Source organism: Megachile rotundata, chromosome 7, assembly GCF_050947335.1.
Source record: "Megachile rotundata isolate GNS110a chromosome 7, iyMegRotu1, whole genome shotgun sequence".
Lineage (NCBI taxonomy): Eukaryota > Metazoa > Arthropoda > Insecta > Hymenoptera > Megachilidae > Megachile > Megachile rotundata.
The window spans coordinates 17,754,576-17,774,926 of record NC_134989.1 but is presented as its reverse complement, the minus strand read 5'-3'; the positions used below and the strand labels follow the sequence as shown (position 1 = coordinate 17,774,926).

Sequence of the window (20,351 nt, the reverse complement as noted above, 5' to 3'; positions counted from 1 at the left end):
GATATATGCCATGTATACGAAAGAAATTATATTTATACTAAAAGCAGGAGGAGAAACAAGTTTCCATGTAGAAGGAATTCTACGTCATTCAGCGCACAAATTTCAAGGAAGTTATCGTAACATTACAATATTACTCGTATTGATACACGGTCGTTCTATTTGAGTAACTGTGAATGTAGATTCGTCGAAATACGTGTGCCTGCGCGTATCTACGAAGTATATTACGTATACTCCGTTCCTACCGTTGAAACTAACGAACAGGTCAGTATCAATGCAAAGTCCGAGCGAAATGTTGTGCTGCGTTGGGTCTCGCTTCTAGTCACGGCCATGCACGATTTTACATCGTGTGCGGACAGTGTGCGCATCAGTGTTCTGTGATAAAAGAAATTTTTAACCAAGGACTTTGGTATTATTTGCCATTTTTACAATTATTTCGTGCAACGTGCATTTCGTCCGATTAAATTCGGTTTTCCTGCTAAGAAGCGCGTGTACATACATACTTTCAGATTCGAAAGTGCCTTACTATGTTGATCGAGCTGCAGGCAAGTCTTTCTCGTCACATTGTCCTACGATAGTTTAATTATAGCTGCACGGCTCGTACGGACCTAGGCTTTCCCAAAATAATGATTGGATCAGCGTGGCATCCCTCCTCGCCCTCTACTCTCGTTTCTCTTCCCTTGGGACACTTGTGTGCAGTGCTTCTGGAAGTATACCTGTGAACAGCTGTCGTTTTACTGACCAAAACTTCGAGACGAGACTTCTATGCTTCCTTGTTAACCTACGCTTAATGTTTTAACAGTGTTAATCATAAGTTACGCCTAACTCGTGCGTCAATCATCCTATGTATTGCGACATAAACATATTTTCCGCTAAGATGCGTGATACAGTCTTTTGAACGCATGGTTTTATCGACACGAAATAAATTGTTTCTAAAGTCAATCTTTCCTCCTGCATTGTCGTTTCGTCTATGGTCTTAGGTAATTATCTTCACACAACCACTTGTATTCTTGCCTGTACTGATAAATGCGCGCGAAATACTTTGATATGCCAAATTTTTGTGAAATGCAAATCGTATGGTTAACTTTTTAGTCCTACAAGTATAATTTTCTGTCTAAATTTATTATACTGTACATGTTATGCATGGAACATATTTTCTTAAAATAATTTGTAGTACATTTTTAAAGCCATTTCAGTTGATTTCTTATAAAGCCATCCAAAACATTTATAATATTTGAACCGTTTGATAACAAACATTATCAAAATTATTTCAGATGGCTACTGTTCAGTGTTTTAATCACTAAGAGCCATGGAATCATTCCATGGAATGAGTGACGAAAATATACATATAAGTGATGTCAGTAAGTATTAAATGGTTCATTCTGACTACACGTGAAATATATATAGAATAACATAACAATTTTATTGAGCAGTGGAGGTCATAGGGACCACTGATCCTGGATTTGCAGGATATACTGACAGAGGGGAGCAACCACCAGTGGAAGTATGCCCTGCTAAAAAATTATTGCCTTATATTGAAATAATTGAACAACCAGCGAGCAAAGCTTTACGCTTTCGCTATGAATGCGAAGGCAGATCGGCTGGTAGTATACCTGGTGTAAATAGTACACCAGAAAACAAAACATTTCCTAGTATAAGAGTAAGTATTACAAACTAATAAGTAAATCTTAATCTTTGATCATATACAAAAATAAGGACTGTTGATTGTAGATAGTAAATCACAATGGCCCTACTGTAGTGATAGTATCTTGTGTAACAAAAGATGAACCGTACAGACCTCATCCTCATAATCTTGTTGGAAAGGAAGCGTGTAAACAAGGTGTTTGTACAGTAGAAGTATCATCAAAAACTATGACAGTCACATTCGCGAATCTTGGTATACAATGTGTTAAGAGAAAGGACATTGAGGAGGCACTTAGAATAAGAGAAGCAATTCGTGTAGATCCCTTTCGAAGTAAGTTCACAATTGAATGCATTCAAAATCACATATTTAATAAAAAGAAGTGTACATTGTATATATTTCTCTTTAGCTGGTTTCGAACATAAAAGACAACCTACCAGCATTGATTTAAATGCTGTAAGATTATGTTTTCAAGGTTTCATAGAAGGATCGCAAAAGAGAAAGTTTAATGTGCCGTTAGCCCCAGTTGTATCTGATCCAATATTTGATAAAAGTAAGCCCATTATGTTCTAAATTTATTTTGCAAATGATCATATCTCTAATTATACTTAATTACTTTAGAGGCAATGTCAGATCTTGTGATATGCAAGCTCAGTCATTCTAGTGCATCAGTTGCTGGCGGTATGGAAATGATTTTATTGTGTGAAAAGGTTGCAAAAGAAGATATACAAGTTAGGTTTTTTGAAGAGAAGGATGGACAACTGGTTTGGGAAGGATTTGGTGATTTTCAACCTACTCATGTACATAAACAGGTATACATTATATGTAATAACTTTAGTATCAAATTCTGTCTAAGTGAACGTGTGTTGATTCTAAATACAATTTGTATTGACAGACAGCAATCGCGTTCAGAACACCCACCTATCGCATACAACAGGTAGATCAACCAGTGCAAGTATACATCCAGCTCAAAAGACCATCAGACGGTGCAACAAGTGAACCATTACCATTTCAGATGTTACCTCTTGGTGCAGGTAGGCCTGCTTTCTGGTCTTTACGGAAAGCATTTGCCAAGAAGAAAACAGATTATAGTACATTCGGTAAAATATTGGCAACTGAATCGACGTTACTGTCAAACGTTGCGCCGAAACTTACGCGAAACATCGACGAATTTAATAACAATGATTTCGGTCTAAAAAAATCGAATAATAAAATTTCCGCGTTGCGCGCTTTAAACGATTTATATAACGTAAGAAATACACTAGATTCTTGTAATGGAAGTACTGAAATTGCTCAAAATAATGCACAAAATATGGATCATTTAAAAAGTACTATTATCGATTACGAGAACAACGAAGTACCAATTCACACGGAAAAAGTTACGGACAATGATCAAATAAATAAAATATACAAAATTGACAGTAATTACGCGAACAAAGAAACAAACGATTCCAATTCAGGAACTTTAACTCGTGTTAAACCTGATAGCACCGTTAATAATACGTGTGTATTAAAAAATTTAGAGATTTCTAAGAATAGATCTGATTGGTTTGACTATTCGGAAGTAGGTAAATGGGTACAAAAAGGTCAATTGTGTCTCAAAGAAAAAGATAACGAAGCTGATCTTAAACCTGAAATAGCAGACGATTGCAATAAATCGTTCAATGAATTGTTAACACAAGTAGCCGAGTTGGATCAAATTTATGCCGATACACATGCCAAGTTAATACAGGCAGCCCTCGAACAGAGCACAACCGATCAATCCATGGACATTGATGTTTGTGATAATCAGACATACACTAGTTTACAAATGGCTATGAAAAATCCGGTAGAATTTATTGATTTACCAAACGACAAAAAGTACGAGGACGTGTGTATATCTAAAACAGATCCAAATCAGCCTTGCCCTTCGCCCCCGGTGACTACAAAGAGGGATGGAACGCAGGAAACTGAAGAAAGATTACCGCCTTTACCACCGAAACGTATCCGTAAAATGCCTTCCATGCCTCTTTTACCTCGGCCCATATCCTCCCCCGTGACAACCGATTCTTACATCGAAGCGCCAAACAAAAATTTACCTTCCTTACCTGGTACATTATCCAAGACTTCGAAACAGGGACTGTTTTCAAAATTGTTTGCAAAGAAAATTAAGAAAGATAAAGACACAATTTCAAATGTATCTAAAGATAGTAATACGTCTGTGAATATACCTGGAAACGCTTCATATTTTTTAAAAAATAATGTACCAGATGGTACACAGTTACAAAGTCCAAGACCTAGTGCTACCAGTACCACTAGCGTTAAATCTCTTAGATTAGATGGTGATGATACGCCACCTTATGGAATGGAATTAACAGAGGCTGAACATTATGCGTTATACACGGCTATGGCTCCACACGCAACCGTATCAGAATTTGATGAAATGTCTTTCTACTATAGTCCCGTAGAGGGTGGAAAGATTTTCTCTGAGAAGAAGGACACATAATTTGTTTTCGTACTTATGCTGTTTACTAGAGTACTTCCATTTAAGGGTGATGTGTTTCTTGTTTGGGATAGTATACTAGGAGGAAACTGATATTTTTGTGATTGATCGAAACTGCTTCTACGCAGTTGCAATTTTTTGGATTTTGGCAGCTTAGTGTGTTGATAACACGATTTATCTAAGAAAAAGTTGGCGATATTTTTTTATTAAATACGCGATAAGCTTTTGTTGTGTTATGCGTTAACTAAAACGCTTTCGATCAAATTGTGACACTATTCTAGTCGTGGTACAAATTGTTATCTTTTTTTCTCTCTTCGATTGTCTTTCATGTGTATCCCATAAGATAGTTGAAGTATGAACTCAGTCAGAACTTGTTGTTTATTACCAAAGAGTTAGTGTTCCTTTAGTCAAATTTTATGGTATTACTACTTATTATATCCTACAGATAAGGATATGTATTGCTTTTATTAATCATGACACGTTTGTTCTTATTTTTAATGGTGTCTGAAATTTATATGCATCACTTTATTTCTAGTCCTAGAATAGGCATTTAATTTATGGTTGGTAAAGCAAAATCATTTTTATTTGTATTTAACACAGACCTTCTAACATAACAATATAATATTTAAGAGTGAAATGGATTTTGCGGGAACTCTCGAAATCATTTTATCTTCAGAGAAAATTAATGGAAATGTTTGATAAATCACGTCCTTAATGTACAATCATTTATAGATGATCCTGATTGGTTAAGGCGAAAGAGACAAAAGATTAATAACAATCCAAACGTGCTAGTTTTGAGGCATATAGAAGCAGAAGCTGAGAAGCGTGAGTATTTTTATAAAGTTGTCTACAATTTTACAGCTTTGCCGGGAGTGGGTTTAAGCAATGCCATTGGCATTCATAATACATTGTACTACACTCATGCAAAATTGCTGACTCTAATTTTTGATATTACAACTAATTTCCATGTTAATATTTTCATATATGAAAAAGGGGAAGGTGTAATGAGCTGTCTCCACAATGCTAGCAATAAACATAATTTTTTGCATTTTTACGGGGTCCCTGCGCCCTATTTGTTGTAATAGTTGTTGTAACGAATATAGAAAATTTATTGGAAGTTCTAGAGGTTTGGATTTGTACATTTAGAAAGATGTTTACGAATTGCGAATTTAAATTTGTCAAGATATCACATGTTTTAGCGCTCTCGAATCATGTCATATACTAACCACCGATTAATCCAATCCCTTTACGTCGTGGAAATATTACAATTTTAATTACCCATATATTTATTGTTGAAGATACGATGTGTCTCATTGCATTGAACAGTGCCTGAAAATCTGAAGAACGAGGACAAAGAATCAAAGAAAATTTCCACCGCGTAAAGGGAGGTCTTTTGTGGATCAAAACTTTCATTGTATTAAGAAATATGTACTATGTTCATATATCTTAGATATAGATATATATTTTCACGCACTGACGAACAATCTTGTTTTATACTTTTTTAAGAACGTATTTTGTATAAACATTTGAAATTTGTACTTGAATGATTGGAGGGCAGTGATCTTGTACAATTATAAAGTATATTGTATTTTTGTAGTTATTACCAATAAGTGCTTGAATGGATACTATTTTTTTTATATCCATTACTATGCTTACAGAAGCACATTGTTAATAATGAACTGAACATGTTATTGAAAAACTGATTGTACAATTTGAGATTTAAAGGTATACAAGTACTCTGCTCTCATGTGACAATGTTGTACTTAAGATATTCTGCATTACAATAATAGGAATGAAAATGATGTGCAATATTTGTATGGCAATACAGATTTTTATAAACTGCTTCTTTGAAAGATAAACATTATATCTATATATTGTACAATACATATACATAATATATTTATCTATATACATGTACAATTATTTATTCTGCTTTTTATTCTGCTCCCAATCAATTTCAGATTAAAAGAATGATATACGTAAAAAGTGTACAGGTACGACATGATCTTTGGTCATAGTTTAGTTTGTTGATATTTGCTAATCATATTAATTGTGTTTTTGATAATCATATGAAACACGTGTATGGTTATAGAGTGACGTTTGGAGTGAAAATATATAAAACTGCATGAATCGTATTAACTAACTGCTTTTATTAAGCTTTTGCTTTTTTTCTCCTTTAATAATTATATATGCATGATGTTAAGGGTACATTATTCTTTCATTGTTGCTTCTTTCAAGGACTTTGCACGATAATGAATATAACGTAAATTATAAAGAAATTGTGGTCGGACTGAGCATCTGTCTTTCTATTAATCAGGTTGCGGTGAATTTGTTAGTTTGTCTTATTGATAGATATTTATTTGTGTTATTGTAATTGTAGGTATTGCGATGTTAAATCAACCAACTCCGTATAATTTAAATGTCATTAAACCAGAACCAGCAGGGAGGATATCTCCCTATGGAGGCTCAGTGGGTAGTGGAGGATCTTTTGTATATTCTCCAGGAAATCCTCAACCACAGGCTGCTATGCAAAATTTGAGGTAGTTTTTAAATTTTCATAAACGTACTGATTATAAAATAATGTAAGTCTCGCGAGAATGAATTGAAATGAATTTCAATTGTATGGTATAGGCCTCACATATCACCAGGTCGCACTCCATCGCCAATGGAGTACAGTCCATATAACCCAGCGCTTGTTCAACCACAATTATCACCACAGTGTCAGCCAACGAGCAGTCATCTACAACAACCATCAACTAGCACAAACGCACAACAGTTTTTATATTTACAAAATACATTGCAACCGCAAGAACAATTACCATTGAACAGAGCAACACAAAACTATGGAGACGAGTTGCAAATGTTGAACAATGCTGGTAATAATGAGCAAACTATGTACAGATTACTGTGTTAACGCGTTGCTTTCAACAGATCAATTCATATGTTCTTACATTTTTAGCAGGTGAAATACAGAACAGAACAGATGTCACAAATGTTTTAGACATGGACATTCAACAGTACAATTTTGACTGGAGTCTCAATCCGCTTGATTCGACAGAGCTTGCTGAATTAGGCCAAACTCTATCTGAAAATCTATCCAGTGGATTATCCATCTCGGATTCTATTAATGTATACATAACATAATACGTATATTAGTTGATTTAATAGTAATTTATAATCATTTAACTAAATTATCTTGAAATTTAGGTGGACGTAAACAGTGGAGCGAACGCAGAGGCAAGCAACGTCGGAGAAAGTAACATGACCGACAGTTTTACAAGAATTACTAACAACACTCTTCGAGAACTGACCACTTTAAATAATATGTACAAACCAGCGTAAAAAAGTTGACGACTAAAATATCGTGAATTTTATTATTCTTAAAATAACAATATAAAAGATACGTTGTATAAATGTTGTTTTTCAAATGAAAATTTCTTTAAATTCGTATACTGTGAATGTAATTAATATTTAATTGGTTGTGATTATACGACAGTACATTACTGTAACACATTAACAATTGTATTCTTGTAGGGTATCTCGCCGAGTGATCATTAATTTTAAATGCAATATTTTTTTTCTATGGATTCTAACAAATTTTTTTTAATATCACAGATTAAAATATTTTGCGAATATAAGTGATATATAAAATACTGTGACTGTGATCAATGTGTACTGAAAATCTACACGTTTGACGTGCATGCAAATAGTCTCGATTAAGAATTATTCTTATACGTGAAATAAAATTCGTAACGAACAAAGTACAGTGTACGTGGTAAAAGACAATCTGCATGCAATATTCGTACAAAGTATAATTTTTTAAGTAAAATAAACACCCGCGCATAGTTATTTGTTTTACGCATTTCGTACGCTTACATGCAATGTTTAACTTTTATTTTTTACGCATTTACGTCTGCTACAAATTTGTTTGTAAATATATATTTTTGTATTGGAACTAATATTGTAAACACAATACTCTCATATATGTGTATGTACATTCCATTAAAAAAATTCCAATACATGTTCCGTCCAGGTACGTTCATTCATACTTTAATCAATTCCTATCTTTAATTCTAGAGTTATATAATTTACTTATACAATTACGTAGGAAAGGAGTTCACCGCTGGATTTTATATATATATATATATATATATATATCCAAACCAGCGATTTGTTATCGTTATGAAATATCATTTTGCAATAGCTTCGTAAACAATCAATACTTAATATTAAACATTGTTACAAATAGGTATATATCTTAATTACATACACAAGTGTACCTAAGAATACATTGTAATTTACATACAATTATACATATGTAAATAAACATGGATACTGAAAAGTTCAAGTGCATAATCCAATATATCACACATCATTACGTACATCATTATTTTATTGTAAATTTTTTTCCAAATATTTACACAGCATTGCTACACATACTATCTTAATCTCTAATGTATATACAAGGTACGTAAAAATATTATCTAATATTAAATTATCCTTAAAAAAGAGTGAGATATGCAATGATCATAAATAATAAATATAGGGAGAAGACGCGTTTCCTTCACAAGCTCGTGAAGAATAAAAAAACATTTGTGTTGTTTTCCAAAATGTATTTACTTAAAAATACAATGAAAGTTCAATTCTGATGGAATGGGCAGAAATATAGTCTGTGGTATCGGTATTACTGTTTACGTCGAGAGTGATGATGCAATGGTATCCTGTACAAAAGTAGTTTGAACAAGACTTATGAACACACAAACCAAATTCTTAGCCTAGGATTTTTCGTTTACGTTTACTTGTGACACAATATTTTTTATTTAACCTGATTCTTAGATTCCCTTTTTCTTCATTTTTTTCTTTTTAATGCTTACCTAACAAACGTAGGGATGTAACGGTATCTGGGCAATCAGCCTGATTGATCGTAAGACCCGTTAGCACCAGCAAAGAATTTTCTGAATCGCGTCAAGTACTGGAGCAAACAGAACAGTTCCGTAATCTCTTAGGCTCAAAGTACAAAACGCAAGTCGATTTCCATATCTTTTGGACATGTTGCAAACGGGGCTTGGTATTGTTTATTAATAAAATTAAATGGACCTATACTTATAGTGTATGTATTGTATACTATGAACGCTAAAGTACTCATTTTTTGCTCAGGCACCTGTACTTTAAGATAGTTCTTTGTCAACAATAATCGTCAAGGTACTATCTTGAAGTGAACACGTGAAAATACAGCAGCAGATTGTGTATAAAATCGTAGATTAACAGAGTCTTCACGAAGATGGTATGGTCTGCGAACAGTACAATAATTACTGTCATTATACCTTCTCTTATCAAATTTTCTTAGTCCTTATTTAATCATCGTAATATCGAATAAATTGGATTTATCGTTACACGCACAGTCCACGCCATCTCCTTGGATTCAATGTGTAGCAGGGATTCAGTCCACCAATAGCAGTTTCACTTTTTCTTTCTTTAATACTGCCATTACTGTTAATTTGTTTTTCGGATATTAAACCCATCACTACTTACGAGAACGAATCATTTTCTCTGATCTAACTGCGTTTTATTTAACTATCTCATTCGAAAATATTTGTACATTAAAACGTGGGACATCGTCTCGCATTCAAATTATCGTTACCTTTATTTATTATGCAGCTATGGTACAATGGTATCGTAACCGCAATGTCTCTTCACCCTTCTTTTCTTTTGTCTACCAGTCTCCCAAACTAAGTGGTACACCATGGACGCGGCACTCGCAACTATCCATCGACTTTGGCCATAGAGTATCTTTCAATTAGATGGTAACCAATAAATCGTATATTTAACGCATTAAAAATTACCAAACACTGATAGAGTTCTGTGGGAGTATGTCATTAATACGACACCGATCACCATATACAAGAGGAATCGCAATAAAGAAATACTGTCACTCGTTCTGCGATAGTCAACGAATCATTGCTACGTGCTGTCCATGACGATGAAGTCAAAATAAAACCACAGTACATAAAATCAAATGAATTACGCTCGGACGAGAGCAATCGAATAGGGAGAGTATTCTTACCGATTTCTTTTACATATTTTATATATTTATATATATATGTATATATAAGTATATATAGTTGATGTACATTATCACTTAAAATCTTTTTTGGAATCCACTGTGTGATTTGTTTCGAAATTAATACGCGTACACATACGTTTATGTGCTGAATAAATGGAATAGTTATTTGGAACAAATAAAAAATATTCTGTAATATTTGCAACGTTTGTAAGAAATATTCTCTCCCCACTCTGTACTTCAAGCCTAAAGTGTAACAACCTCTCCACATTACATTACGTTACATAATATTATATCGTTAATAATAAAATGTTTCTTATTCCATAACTTTATACATACTATGTATAATTATTATGCAATGTTAAAGTCACACATTACTCATCCACACTACCTGGCGCGAGCGTTATATTAACTTGTAATTCCTGTTTCTTCTTTTCAGATCAAACAGGAGCACGTAGCAGAATCTTTTTAAGACTATTAAAATTCATTTTTAGTATACATCGAATGTCGAGAGATGTCCTTCTAGGTTTATACGCATTTATTTGCTATTTTTGTTGTCTTACGTATCACTTAATTCATTATTATATATTTTCTTCATCCTCGTTTCTTTTAATTGCTCGCGCTCCTGCAGTCATTGCAAATACACGTATAGATCAAAAAAAAAAATCGATCACGCGCACAAGGTGAGAGACATTCGTCGAACTACAAACGTAAATTTGATTTCAAATGTAAAAAAAATCATCACCCACAAATGTTCATTTTACACTATTTAAATACAATAGAGCTTTTTTTATATCTTAAATAAGTTTTCGTTATAAAACTGTCCCGCGAAGTGAGCCAGATGACGACAAATACCAGTTGATAGATGGTTTGGACAAAACCATACATTCGTCATGGGAATATGTACAATGTTTGTATCAAACGTTACGAATGCATACGAATCACTTCGACATTATACGAAATCAACGTTCAAGATTCCTCACGACAAATACATCGTTTTAATTCAAACTACCTAACAGTATTTGGTGATGGCTAGACGACCAGAATTGCGAAGAGCCAAGACAGTAGAATTGCGGCTTGCTTCTAATGTGTGTCAGCCCACCACAACTCCGGTGAGGTGGTAATCTTTACTCGTAGGTCGGGAGGCAATAGGGTTCGGGCACGATGGATAATCAACATTGCTACCAACCACTCAATATGAGAGTAAGTGTTTGCTGAGAAGACCTGCCGAAGATCGACGACGATGCCATGTGCCTACCTCCCTTCTTACTTACATACTCCTTTCCCTTTTTCATTATGCGTCTTCCTCTTCGTCTTCTACTTCTCCTTCTACTTCGCCTTCTGCATCGTCCTCCTCTTCATCTATAAACACACAAAGGTTTCATTCGTGCACAACCTTGCGGCACAGATTACGCTATTTATATTGTGAGTAAATTCAAACACGTCGCCTCGATAATGTAAGGAACGTCATATACTAGAAAATTCTCTGTTTACCTTCACCCTCTTCTATGTCTTCTTCGCCTTCTGGTATGTCGTCGTCTTCGTCGTCTTCTTCGCCATCGCCGTCGACTTCTTCCTCTTCTTCAACTTCCTCCTCAATGTCCTCTTCTTCTACTTCACCATCGCCGTTCTCTTCTTTCTTCTGTTTTTTCGTATCATCGTTCTTGTCCTGAAATACAAAATAAATTGCAATTAAATAACAGCAATCATTCAATTATCAATATTTTTTAAGCGAACTCGAAATTAAAGTTAACTTAACATTTTAATATATATTCGTAGGTACTATATATTATGAACAAAAGTAATAGAATTGAGAAGAAGTGGGGGCAACGTAAGAACGGCGGAACGATCAAGTGGAAGGGGAAACGGATGAAGAAGATTCCCTTCCCGCCAAGAAACTTTACGGATACGGAAAGAGACTGGAGGGGACTTTCCGTTAAAATACGATGAAACAGGAAGACGCAAAGAACGATGAATTCCTTGGCCGAAGGGAACCGTTAAATATTACCAAAGTGATATTGAAAACAATAAATGCAGCTTAAAACTAAAACACACGTAATTTAATGTATACGTTCATTGATTCGTAACTTATGCGATTACGTACATTAAATTGTCCATTTATTTTTAAACGTAATATCTCATCAAATTACGTTCATTTGAAGACAGAAAGTGTAATCTAAGAGGTTAACGTTGAATCTCAAGCACAATAAACACGAACGGAACGATAACGTTTCGCACGATCATTGAAACGGCGGTACCTTAAATTCGTGTTCAAAGAGCGTTGCTTGGGACCAGGGTGAATTTTCGTAATGGTATACACACGACGTGTGTATATCGGTGATACGAGGAAAGAGGGCATAGAAAACTCGCAGAACTGCATCATCCAATCAAAGGGACGAATCGACTAAGACTAGGTGGTGGGGTAAAACGTAGGGATTGGCAGACGCTATGATACATGTTTGTAGAAGGGATGTGTTCGTGCTGCGTGAAGCACACGAAAAGGGGAAAGAGAAGCACGAAGAAGAAGCGTGCCCGGGTATATCGTGCACCAATTACACACAGTCATCGGTGGTGAAGATCAAACGGATTAAAAATGAAAATAATACCAAATTTCGAGTAAAATAAAATATATGTATATACTTAATTTCCAGCCGTACTATTACAACGTTACGCTGCGCTTAGACCGAACAAGGACGTAAAACAGGAGCATTCGTTACCGAGTATTTAATTACGAAAGGAGTTAAAATGGTTTTTATTCAAGGTTTCTTCTTTCAAATTACAGAATTTTTTAAAATTACTTTCAACCGAATTCGTTTTTACTTTTATGAAGGAAAAAATAATTGCATATGTTATTTTCTATCTTTCACACCTTGTTCATTACTCCTTTACCTCGTTTTCAATTTAAAAATAAGTATGCGATAGCCGCCGATATTTCTAGTGTTAAACTGAGCGTTCGAATGCCCAGTATGGTGAATTGAATCTTGACAAATTGAAATGTGCTGAATTAAATTGTGTGGAATTGAATCGCGTGGGACTGAATCCGCGTCGAATTGAATTCCATAGAATTGAATCGTATAGAACTGAAACGCGTCAAACTGAATTGCATAGAATTGAAATGCGTCGAATTGATTCGACAAGCGTGCGTCCTTATTCGTAGAATATTCGTTTGGTTTGGTCGAGAAAACAGCTCGACAACGGAAGAATGCTCGTTCACGCTTGAATTTTACCGAAGTGGGGGGGGGAAGAACGAACATTTACTCGCTTATTCTAAACGCGCCCTTACGAACGGGTAATATCAAGATCGCGCTACTTCAAGGTAAACGCTTCGTATTATCAAGCGTCTTTATCAAACAGAACGTAATATCTCATTTCATAAACTTGAAGACTAAGCATAACGTATCAATATCAATGTCAAGTTAATCTCTATAATAAAAATCAATGGTATTATCGTAACGTTGCTCGAACTATTGTAACGAAACGTAGGCGCGACGCGCATCAAACAATATTCATGTCTTAACGTGCAGCGAGTAAAAACACATTTGTAATTTATAAGACCACCGTGCTTCAGACAGTACAGAAGCGTTTTATGATATGTCTCTCTGAAACTTGATGCGCTTTTTCTTCGAACTAGTATCTGTTGGCAACTGCTACTACCGTTATATACATTCATGGCGTTGTCGAGTAGTTCACAACGAACGACAAGTGACAGTGACGTACCGAGGTCTAGTGGTCATGAAACGTCGATGCTACTCGTTACTCATTATCCCACAAACACGATTACCTATCACGTTATTTCTAATCACGAGGTCTTTACAGATAACCCAACGCTTATAACCTATTGCATAGACTCATTTCACTTCTCTCGGTCGTCGAGTTAGTCATGAATAATCGTTATATAATTCTTCTGTAACACGTATTAATTTGACCATGTTGTATCATTAAAACCGTTTTTATATGCGAATAAACAATCATCGACGAATCGAAGCAGAGAAGTATCGAAGCCTCCAAATCCCGACAAAAATATATTAATTGACAGCAATAAGAAATTCGCAACCATCGATAATTTGATTTAAATTCTTTACTAAATTCATCATGAAAGTTGATTCAATATGTTAAAACCTAATTTCCATGAATTGCTATTTACTGAAAATATTATATTTATTATCTATTCGAATATAAAAGGCACCGTATCACGTCTCGTAGATCATGATGATGAGTATTCAAGTGTTATTCAAAACTCCCGCCTTTTTCTCGCCCTCCATATTCGTTCGCATCAGTGTCTGCGAGTAGTAAATAACATCCATCATATTTGCTACGTAACCACGTAATCAGGGCACAGCGGTAACGTATCAATTCAAAATGAAAGCAAGTTTCATGCAGATAACTACTTGTATTTGCTACAATCGACATAAAGCATGAAAAAAAGAGAACAAACAGGTATTATCAAATTTTTCTTATCTCTCAATTGATAATTGAACGAACGTGGTTAGACGTAGCAATAAAATACCGATGTTCGATCCACGTATATAGACAGAGATATAATTATGGTTTCCACGTGACATACAATTCCCGCTCGAAGACACCGCTCTCTATCAATTTGAACGGAAACTGTCGAGAATACCGGCATTTTCGGCTGAGAATTTCACCTTGTAACTTCCATGGAAACGGTCGTAACGACGTATTATCGACTAAAAATAAGCAGCTCCCTATCACGACGCCGAATGGTGGTCGGTCGGTCCGATTCAAGATGAAAAATCGCAACGATGTTTTCTCGAAGGTTCGTAACACTACGCGGCATACTACGAAAGACAGGGAAGCAGGAGAGGCATGGGTATATAATACATGGCGTAGCTGCTGGCTGCGCGCGTGGGGTTTTCGATGGAAAGAGACGACCGAACGCGGGCAGAGACGCGGATAGGGAGACAAGAGAGACAGAGAAAGAGAAAGAAGTAAAGCGAGAAAGGAAGCCTTCAGCGCGGTGTTTATGCACGCAGATCGGTAAACAATTTCAGAGCAACACGTCGACCTGAAAGAGATACGTGTTAGTCTATCGATCGTCCGTCGGACACGATTAACCCTCTTACAACGAATTATCGATCAATTATGACAGAGTGAGAGAGAGAAAGATAGAGAGGGACAGGCAGAGAGAAATAGCGCGAGAAAGAATGAGAAGAGATGAAAGGAAGGAGGGAGATGATGGAACGAGCGAGCGAGAAAGCACAATGAACGCGGGCTTGGTTTCGGGCGCCATAATGGAAACCCACAGAGCGGTGGCGGTGGCGGCAGCAACAGCGGTCGGAAAAATGCGCGGGATGCTCGCTTTTCCTACCTATAACCGTAACACTTTAGCTAAAAAATGGCGTCTGTTACGCTAAACGAGTGACCAATCGATGTAAATTATATTTATAGCGAAATCTACTCGAAACACTATGAATAAGAACGTTTAACACGAAATCGTACGAAATGAGCACATGGCGCTAGTAGGCAAGATCCCGCCCGATTATCGTGTTTATCTTCACATAGAATACAACCGAACAATCGTAAATCCGGGTGTTAGGTAGAAACATTAAATTCAGATTGGTAATTATAGACGACATTGTAACAACAGGGGTGATCAACCGAACCATCGTGGCTCGTGGGAGCCACGCGAAATATGATGGCGTCCCTTGGCGCTCGATCGGGAAAACATTATGATCGTGTATATTTTCGTACGGGCAATAGGAAAATAAATAGATACGATCATGTTTCTCGGTGTTTTGAACATATAAAGCTTAATGAAAATGCCGGCCGGCATCCTTTTTTTCTTCTATGCCATCAGTCGGTTGAAACGGCCACTCGACTGCCCGCCCACCAAATTGTTCAAGAGATTTACAACGATACCGCGTACATACGATTCAGAAACTGATTTTACTAAAAAGTTAAAAATGCGAATCTTGGAATACGTCCGATAAATCGAGAAAATCAATTGTAAAAAAATTCACGATCATAAAATTTCAAAGTCGCTTACATAAATACGACTGCGAAATCGTAGACGATGCCGTGACCGAAGCAGCGTGGCGCGGAAGCATGGTGCAAGCCGGCATGTACGTGGGGTTTGTGTGTACGCGTATGCTTACGTCGAATCCGTGAAAAAAAGGTCAAGAATATTGCGCGACGAAAAATTAGGTAAGAAAAAAAGGTATGAACGACTCACCTCGGCCGGCCTCTTCATTCCTTTGATCTCGCACTTCGCGTCTCCGGAAGCCTTGTCGTTCTCGGTCACCTTCTCAACGGCGACCTCGTTGTTTTCTTTGCTGCTCATGATGAATAGATGCGTTGAGCAAGATGCCTGCGTGGTCTTCTTACAAACGTTAGGAAAAGATAGAGCAACGTATTACGCGTAACGAAACTCTGTCCTCGCGCGGCGTCGGTTTCCGGCGAAATGCCCGAGAGAGCAGCGTCGTCAGGCGAAAACCCAAGGGGCAGAGGGGGAAAAGAGAGAGAGAGAGAGAGGGGGAAGGAGGGTGAGACCGAGTCGAACTAGTCAGGAGCGGAGAGTGCCGAGTACTGACGACTGTAGCGCGAATAGCGCAAAGCGGACTACTACCCGGTCTCGGCTCACTCCTAGCACGTCCAACCTGGCTTTGTTCAAAAATGAAGATGGCGCGGGTTTGAAACTCGATAAATGCCTGATTGGTTGAAACCATAATATTTATTTTCGATCTACTACTGCACCTAAATGGAAACGTTAGAACGCTAAATAATCTTCTGTTATTTCTTGTCAAAGATTTCTGCGTAATCCATCCATCTGACGTATAAATAAAATTAAATCCTGCGGAGGACGAGGGGTTCGAGAGTTCGTGGCCTGAGTTTGCCGTCTGGTTCGAGGCTATGACGCTCGATTCGAATAAACTGTGACGCTATGATACATTTGGATCATTTTCAATGTTTTTTTTACTAACAAATCAATGAACATGTCTTGTAAAACAATAATTTCATGTAAAATAATTTAATTATTTTTATACGTGTTCGAAATGATAAACTTTTGCTTAACGTGGCATACTATGTACATCGTGGCGGGAATTACCCTATAAGTGAAAGAATAACTTTTTGAATGACGCAGACGCACACCTGTCATCCAAAATTTAATGCTGAATATGCTACTTTCTAAATTCTGAAATCAATGTAAGCTGGACATTGCAAAATATGTATCAGTATTTTTTGGTAAGAAGCTTAAAGCTTAACAAAATATGCAACAATTGCTGCGTAGTTTCGGAAGCGAACAATAAATGACGAAGGGAAAAAAGTTTTGCTCGATTATTGTTTATTAATTCTTTTGCAAGTTTGTGTACGGTTGTTTCGATTTTAATATAATTAAAAATTTCTAGATATGCTTTAAGCTATTTAAGTAAGTGATAATTTGTAAAATGTAAGCATAAAATAGTAATAAATTACATGATATAATTGATATTATTGATTTGATGTCATATATTAAACCAATTTTGATCCTGGCTGTTAATGGCGTATATAAAGTCGAAATTTTGCGTTCAAATGTATTAAAAACAATCTCATCTATTTTTATCATGATTTTATACAAAATGAATTTTGCACAACAGTATTATATTAAACACTGAACCAATGTTTATATTTTTAGATAAAAAACAACATTCAATTTATGATTTTTATATAGCATTGACACAGGCGCATGCGCAAAAGCGTGTACATTTCAATTTCCGGTTAGAGTACGCTTCCTTTCTTTTCTAATCGTCCAAGATGGTAGGTAAAGTTTTAAGTGAGAATGTATATTATATATCCATAACTAAGGTCGTAATCTTTAAATAGTATCAGTTCTAAAGCTTCATTTTATCAGTGAATAGTCATTTATAACTCAATAAAATCAATATTTTGTACTTTTATAAAACATGAGATGTGTCGTATTAGTGACAACATAACCTCTATAAGTGACAATCTGTAATATTAATACAAGTTTCATCGTTTAAAGTGAAATAGAAAGACTATTGCATTGAACAAAGTAGGAAAGAATGTTTAGAATTGGATATAATTGAAATTGTCAATTTAAAAAGATATAAGTTTCATTAGATAATTATGATGAAATAATATGCACGATGTTTTGTATTTTGTAATATTTTTACGATTTCAGGTTAACGTGCCAAAACAAAGGCGCACTTTTTGCAAAAAATGCAAAGTACACAAGCCTCATAAAGTAACACAGTACAAGAAAAGCAAAGAACGTCATGCATCACAAGGTAGAAGACGTTACGATCGTAAACAACAAGGTTTTGGTGGTCAAACCAAACCTATCTTCAGAAAAAAGGTAAATTCGTCGAAGTATTAATTAACTATTATAAAGTGTAAATTATGGCATTGATAATATTATCATTATATTCTTAAAATAGGCGAAAACTACAAAGAAAATTGTCTTAAGAATGGAATGTACAGAATGCAAGTACAGAAAACAGATTCCTCTTAAAAGATGTAAGCATTTTGAATTAGGTGGTGACAAAAAGAGGAAGGTAAATATATTACATCAAGTATTTACTATGAACTTACTGTATGATTTATATACTAATCTCAAATATTTTTTCCAGGGTCAAATGATTCAGTTCTAGGGTGAAGTTATGTAAATTAAATTTCTCTATGTATTTAATAAGAAATGAAATAAATCCTTCTGAATTTGTATAGTTGTTTATTTTTTTTTTTAACTATATTTTATAACGTGAAAATAGTTCATGTGCTTAACATAGCATAACTAAATATTTAATCTGTTTTACTCTCACCACTATTTGTAGACTTCTGCTTAGAAATTATTTGCTGGGAATCACTGTTAATGTAAACAAATAAGTATTATATTAATAGTGTGTTAATGAGTACATTAACGTTGTCTCATCATGAAAGACCCCGTTAAATTTTAAAACATACGTATATGTTACATTTTATGACATGTGTTAATGAAAAATTCAAGAACATTAATTAGAACTTACTCCAATATGGAAGGATCCAATCCCTCTTGCTCCATCTTCAATTTGATTGCTCCTTTTGGTACACCAAAGTGTATCATTTTAAAATATTTCTCGTAACGTGGGTCTTTACTTATTGGTTGCTCGTCAATTTGTGTATCCTTAGGCTCTTCTTCTTTGACACTGTCAGGTTCATCTATTTTTGATACATTTTGTTGTTCTTCTTGTTTATTACTTTTATCTTCTATAATATCTTTAGCGCTTTGGTCTTGTTCTAAATGAGGTACAGATGATAGCTAAGAGAAATAAATAAATCATTCAAATAAAGTATGTCAAATGTTGTTTACAATTCTGTTTATTTGTTAAAATATAAAAGATTGACATACCCAAGATTCTAAAATTTCTAATGACGCTTCAATTTTTTGAAGCTTGTTTTCAAACTCGAACAGTCTTTCTTCGCATGACATAGCAAACTTATTAAGAAATGTTACAGTATGTACAATAAAATGATTGATAAAGGAAATCGTTCTCTTTTGATTGATTGGTGGAACCTGATAGTAGAAACACAATTATGATTTAAAGAATGTGGAAACATGAGTTTCTAATATGACGTATAGATGTTTCAAGTAAAACCTAAAATCCAATATGTGCACCTTTGTGTAATCGATAGTTGGTTCAATTATCGGAATTTTATAATCATTCATTGTACGTTTCTAATGTTATTTCTTGTGTTTATTACACAACTGTCAAAAGTCATGAACCTCGGCTGCATCGCTTTCACGGATCATACAAAACTCGCAATAGAATAATGTCTACTGAAAATCGAAATTTTTCAGCTACGTGTACATATCTTCTCTTATAAAATACTTCGTGGATAATGCATAGAAAGCGGGATATTTGAAAGTCTGTTACGTTATAACATAAAGTATTGAAAGATTATTCAAATTAGAGGTAAAATTATAATACAACTGCAAGGGTAGCGCAAGATCTTTGATACAGGAATGCGTTTAAATATCGTAGAGTTGTAGAGAATTACAAAAGTAGCAATTCTGAAAATTTGTGATACACACTTCTCCAAAAGCTCTGTAATAAAGCAAACAGCTTGCAATGAAAGTAAACATTTTTGAGCGCGATTTTCCTTCTTATTTTGGAAAAATGTATACTATAAGTTTACAAAGAATTATTTATGTACTTTTGGAATTCTGTGCAATT

General features: G+C 35.1%; 4 protein-coding genes across 8 annotated transcripts; 2 read left to right on the top strand and 2 right to left on the bottom strand.

Annotated features, from left to right (window-relative positions):
• The first annotated feature begins 125 nt into the window (after positions 1–125).
• Dl (dorsal) lies at positions 126–18,497 on the top strand. 5 transcript variants are annotated; one of them, XM_003708364.3, is made up of 16 exons: positions 836–977; positions 1,272–1,358; positions 1,431–1,657; positions 1,729–1,972; positions 2,049–2,192; positions 2,261–2,451; positions 2,535–2,673; positions 4,854–4,946; positions 6,502–6,661; positions 6,753–6,997; positions 7,081–7,250; positions 7,329–11,607; positions 11,962–16,347; positions 16,949–17,385; positions 17,816–17,953; positions 18,323–18,497. In XM_003708364.3, exons 2-12 carry the CDS (start codon positions 1,307–1,309, stop codon positions 7,461–7,463), a joined length of 1,800 nt encoding a protein of 599 aa, XP_003708412.2. In that variant the 5' UTR covers positions 836–977; positions 1,272–1,306; the 3' UTR covers positions 7,464–11,607; positions 11,962–16,347; positions 16,949–17,385; positions 17,816–17,953; positions 18,323–18,497. The 5 variants fall into 5 exon arrangements, with proteins under 5 accessions (XP_012152812.1, XP_076389555.1, XP_003708412.2 ...); XM_012297423.2 differs by lacking the exons at positions 16,949–17,385; positions 17,816–17,953; positions 18,323–18,497 and having other exon boundaries at positions 2,535–2,739; positions 11,962–16,445; XM_076533440.1 differs by lacking the exons at positions 836–977; positions 6,502–6,661; positions 6,753–6,997; ... (4 more) ...; positions 17,816–17,953; positions 18,323–18,497 and adding exons at positions 274–406; positions 507–542 and having other exon boundaries at positions 2,535–4,878.
• Positions 9,742–16,784, bottom strand: LOC100880549 (uncharacterized). The gene is made up of 3 exons (XM_003708403.3): positions 16,376–16,784; positions 11,677–11,851; positions 9,742–11,544 (listed from the first exon to the last, which is right to left on the bottom strand). The coding sequence occupies exons 1-3, from the start codon at positions 16,481–16,483 to the stop codon at positions 11,477–11,479; spliced, it is 351 nt and encodes a 116-aa protein (XP_003708451.1). The 5' UTR covers positions 16,484–16,784; the 3' UTR covers positions 9,742–11,476.
• On the top strand, positions 17,844–18,861 carry RpL36A (ribosomal protein L36A). The gene is made up of 4 exons (XM_012297415.2): positions 17,844–17,937; positions 18,323–18,496; positions 18,579–18,695; positions 18,771–18,861. Exons 1-4 carry the CDS (start codon positions 17,935–17,937, stop codon positions 18,789–18,791), a joined length of 315 nt encoding a protein of 104 aa, XP_012152805.1. The 5' UTR covers positions 17,844–17,934; the 3' UTR covers positions 18,792–18,861.
• On the bottom strand, positions 18,849–19,982 carry CCDC53 (Coiled-coil domain containing 53). The gene is made up of 4 exons (XM_003708402.3): positions 19,793–19,982; positions 19,526–19,690; positions 19,164–19,435; positions 18,849–19,003 (listed from the first exon to the last, which is right to left on the bottom strand). The coding sequence occupies exons 1-4, from the start codon at positions 19,841–19,843 to the stop codon at positions 18,940–18,942; spliced, it is 552 nt and encodes a 183-aa protein (XP_003708450.1). The 5' UTR covers positions 19,844–19,982; the 3' UTR covers positions 18,849–18,939.
• Between the last annotated feature and the right edge of the window lie 369 nt (positions 19,983–20,351).

Excerpts from the sequence above, each read along its gene's own strand:
- Dl (XM_012297422.2), top strand. The coding sequence starts at position 1,307 with ATGGAATCATTCCATGGAATGAGTGACGAAAATATACATATAAGTGAT. Across the intron at positions 1,658-1,728 it reads AAACATTTCCTAGTATAAGA|ATAGTAAATCACAATGGCCC; the intron begins GTAAGTATTACA and ends TGTTGATTGTAG. Across the intron at positions 1,973-2,048 it reads TCGTGTAGATCCCTTTCGAA|CTGGTTTCGAACATAAAAGA; the intron begins GTAAGTTCACAA and ends ATTTCTCTTTAG.
- LOC100880549 (XM_003708403.3), bottom strand. The coding sequence starts at position 16,483 with ATGAGCAGCAAAGAAAACAACGAGGTCGCCGTTGAGAAGGTGACCGAG. Across the intron at positions 11,852-16,375 it reads GAATGAAGAGGCCGGCCGAG|GACAAGAACGATGATACGAA; the intron begins GTGAGTCGTTCA and ends TTTGTATTTCAG. Across the intron at positions 11,545-11,676 it reads AGACATAGAAGAGGGTGAAG|ATGAAGAGGAGGACGATGCA; the intron begins GTAAACAGAGAA and ends GTGTGTTTATAG.
- RpL36A (XM_012297415.2), top strand. Across the intron at positions 18,497-18,578 it reads AACCTATCTTCAGAAAAAAG|GCGAAAACTACAAAGAAAAT; the intron begins GTAAATTCGTCG and ends TTCTTAAAATAG. Across the intron at positions 18,696-18,770 it reads GTGGTGACAAAAAGAGGAAG|GGTCAAATGATTCAGTTCTA; the intron begins GTAAATATATTA and ends TATTTTTTCCAG.
- CCDC53 (XM_003708402.3), bottom strand. The coding sequence starts at position 19,843 with ATGAATGATTATAAAATTCCGATAATTGAACCAACTATCGATTACACA. Across the intron at positions 19,691-19,792 it reads CAACTATCGATTACACAAAG|GTTCCACCAATCAATCAAAA; the intron begins GTGCACATATTG and ends TTCTACTATCAG. Across the intron at positions 19,436-19,525 it reads TAGAAATTTTAGAATCTTGG|CTATCATCTGTACCTCATTT; the intron begins GTATGTCAATCT and ends TATTTCTCTTAG.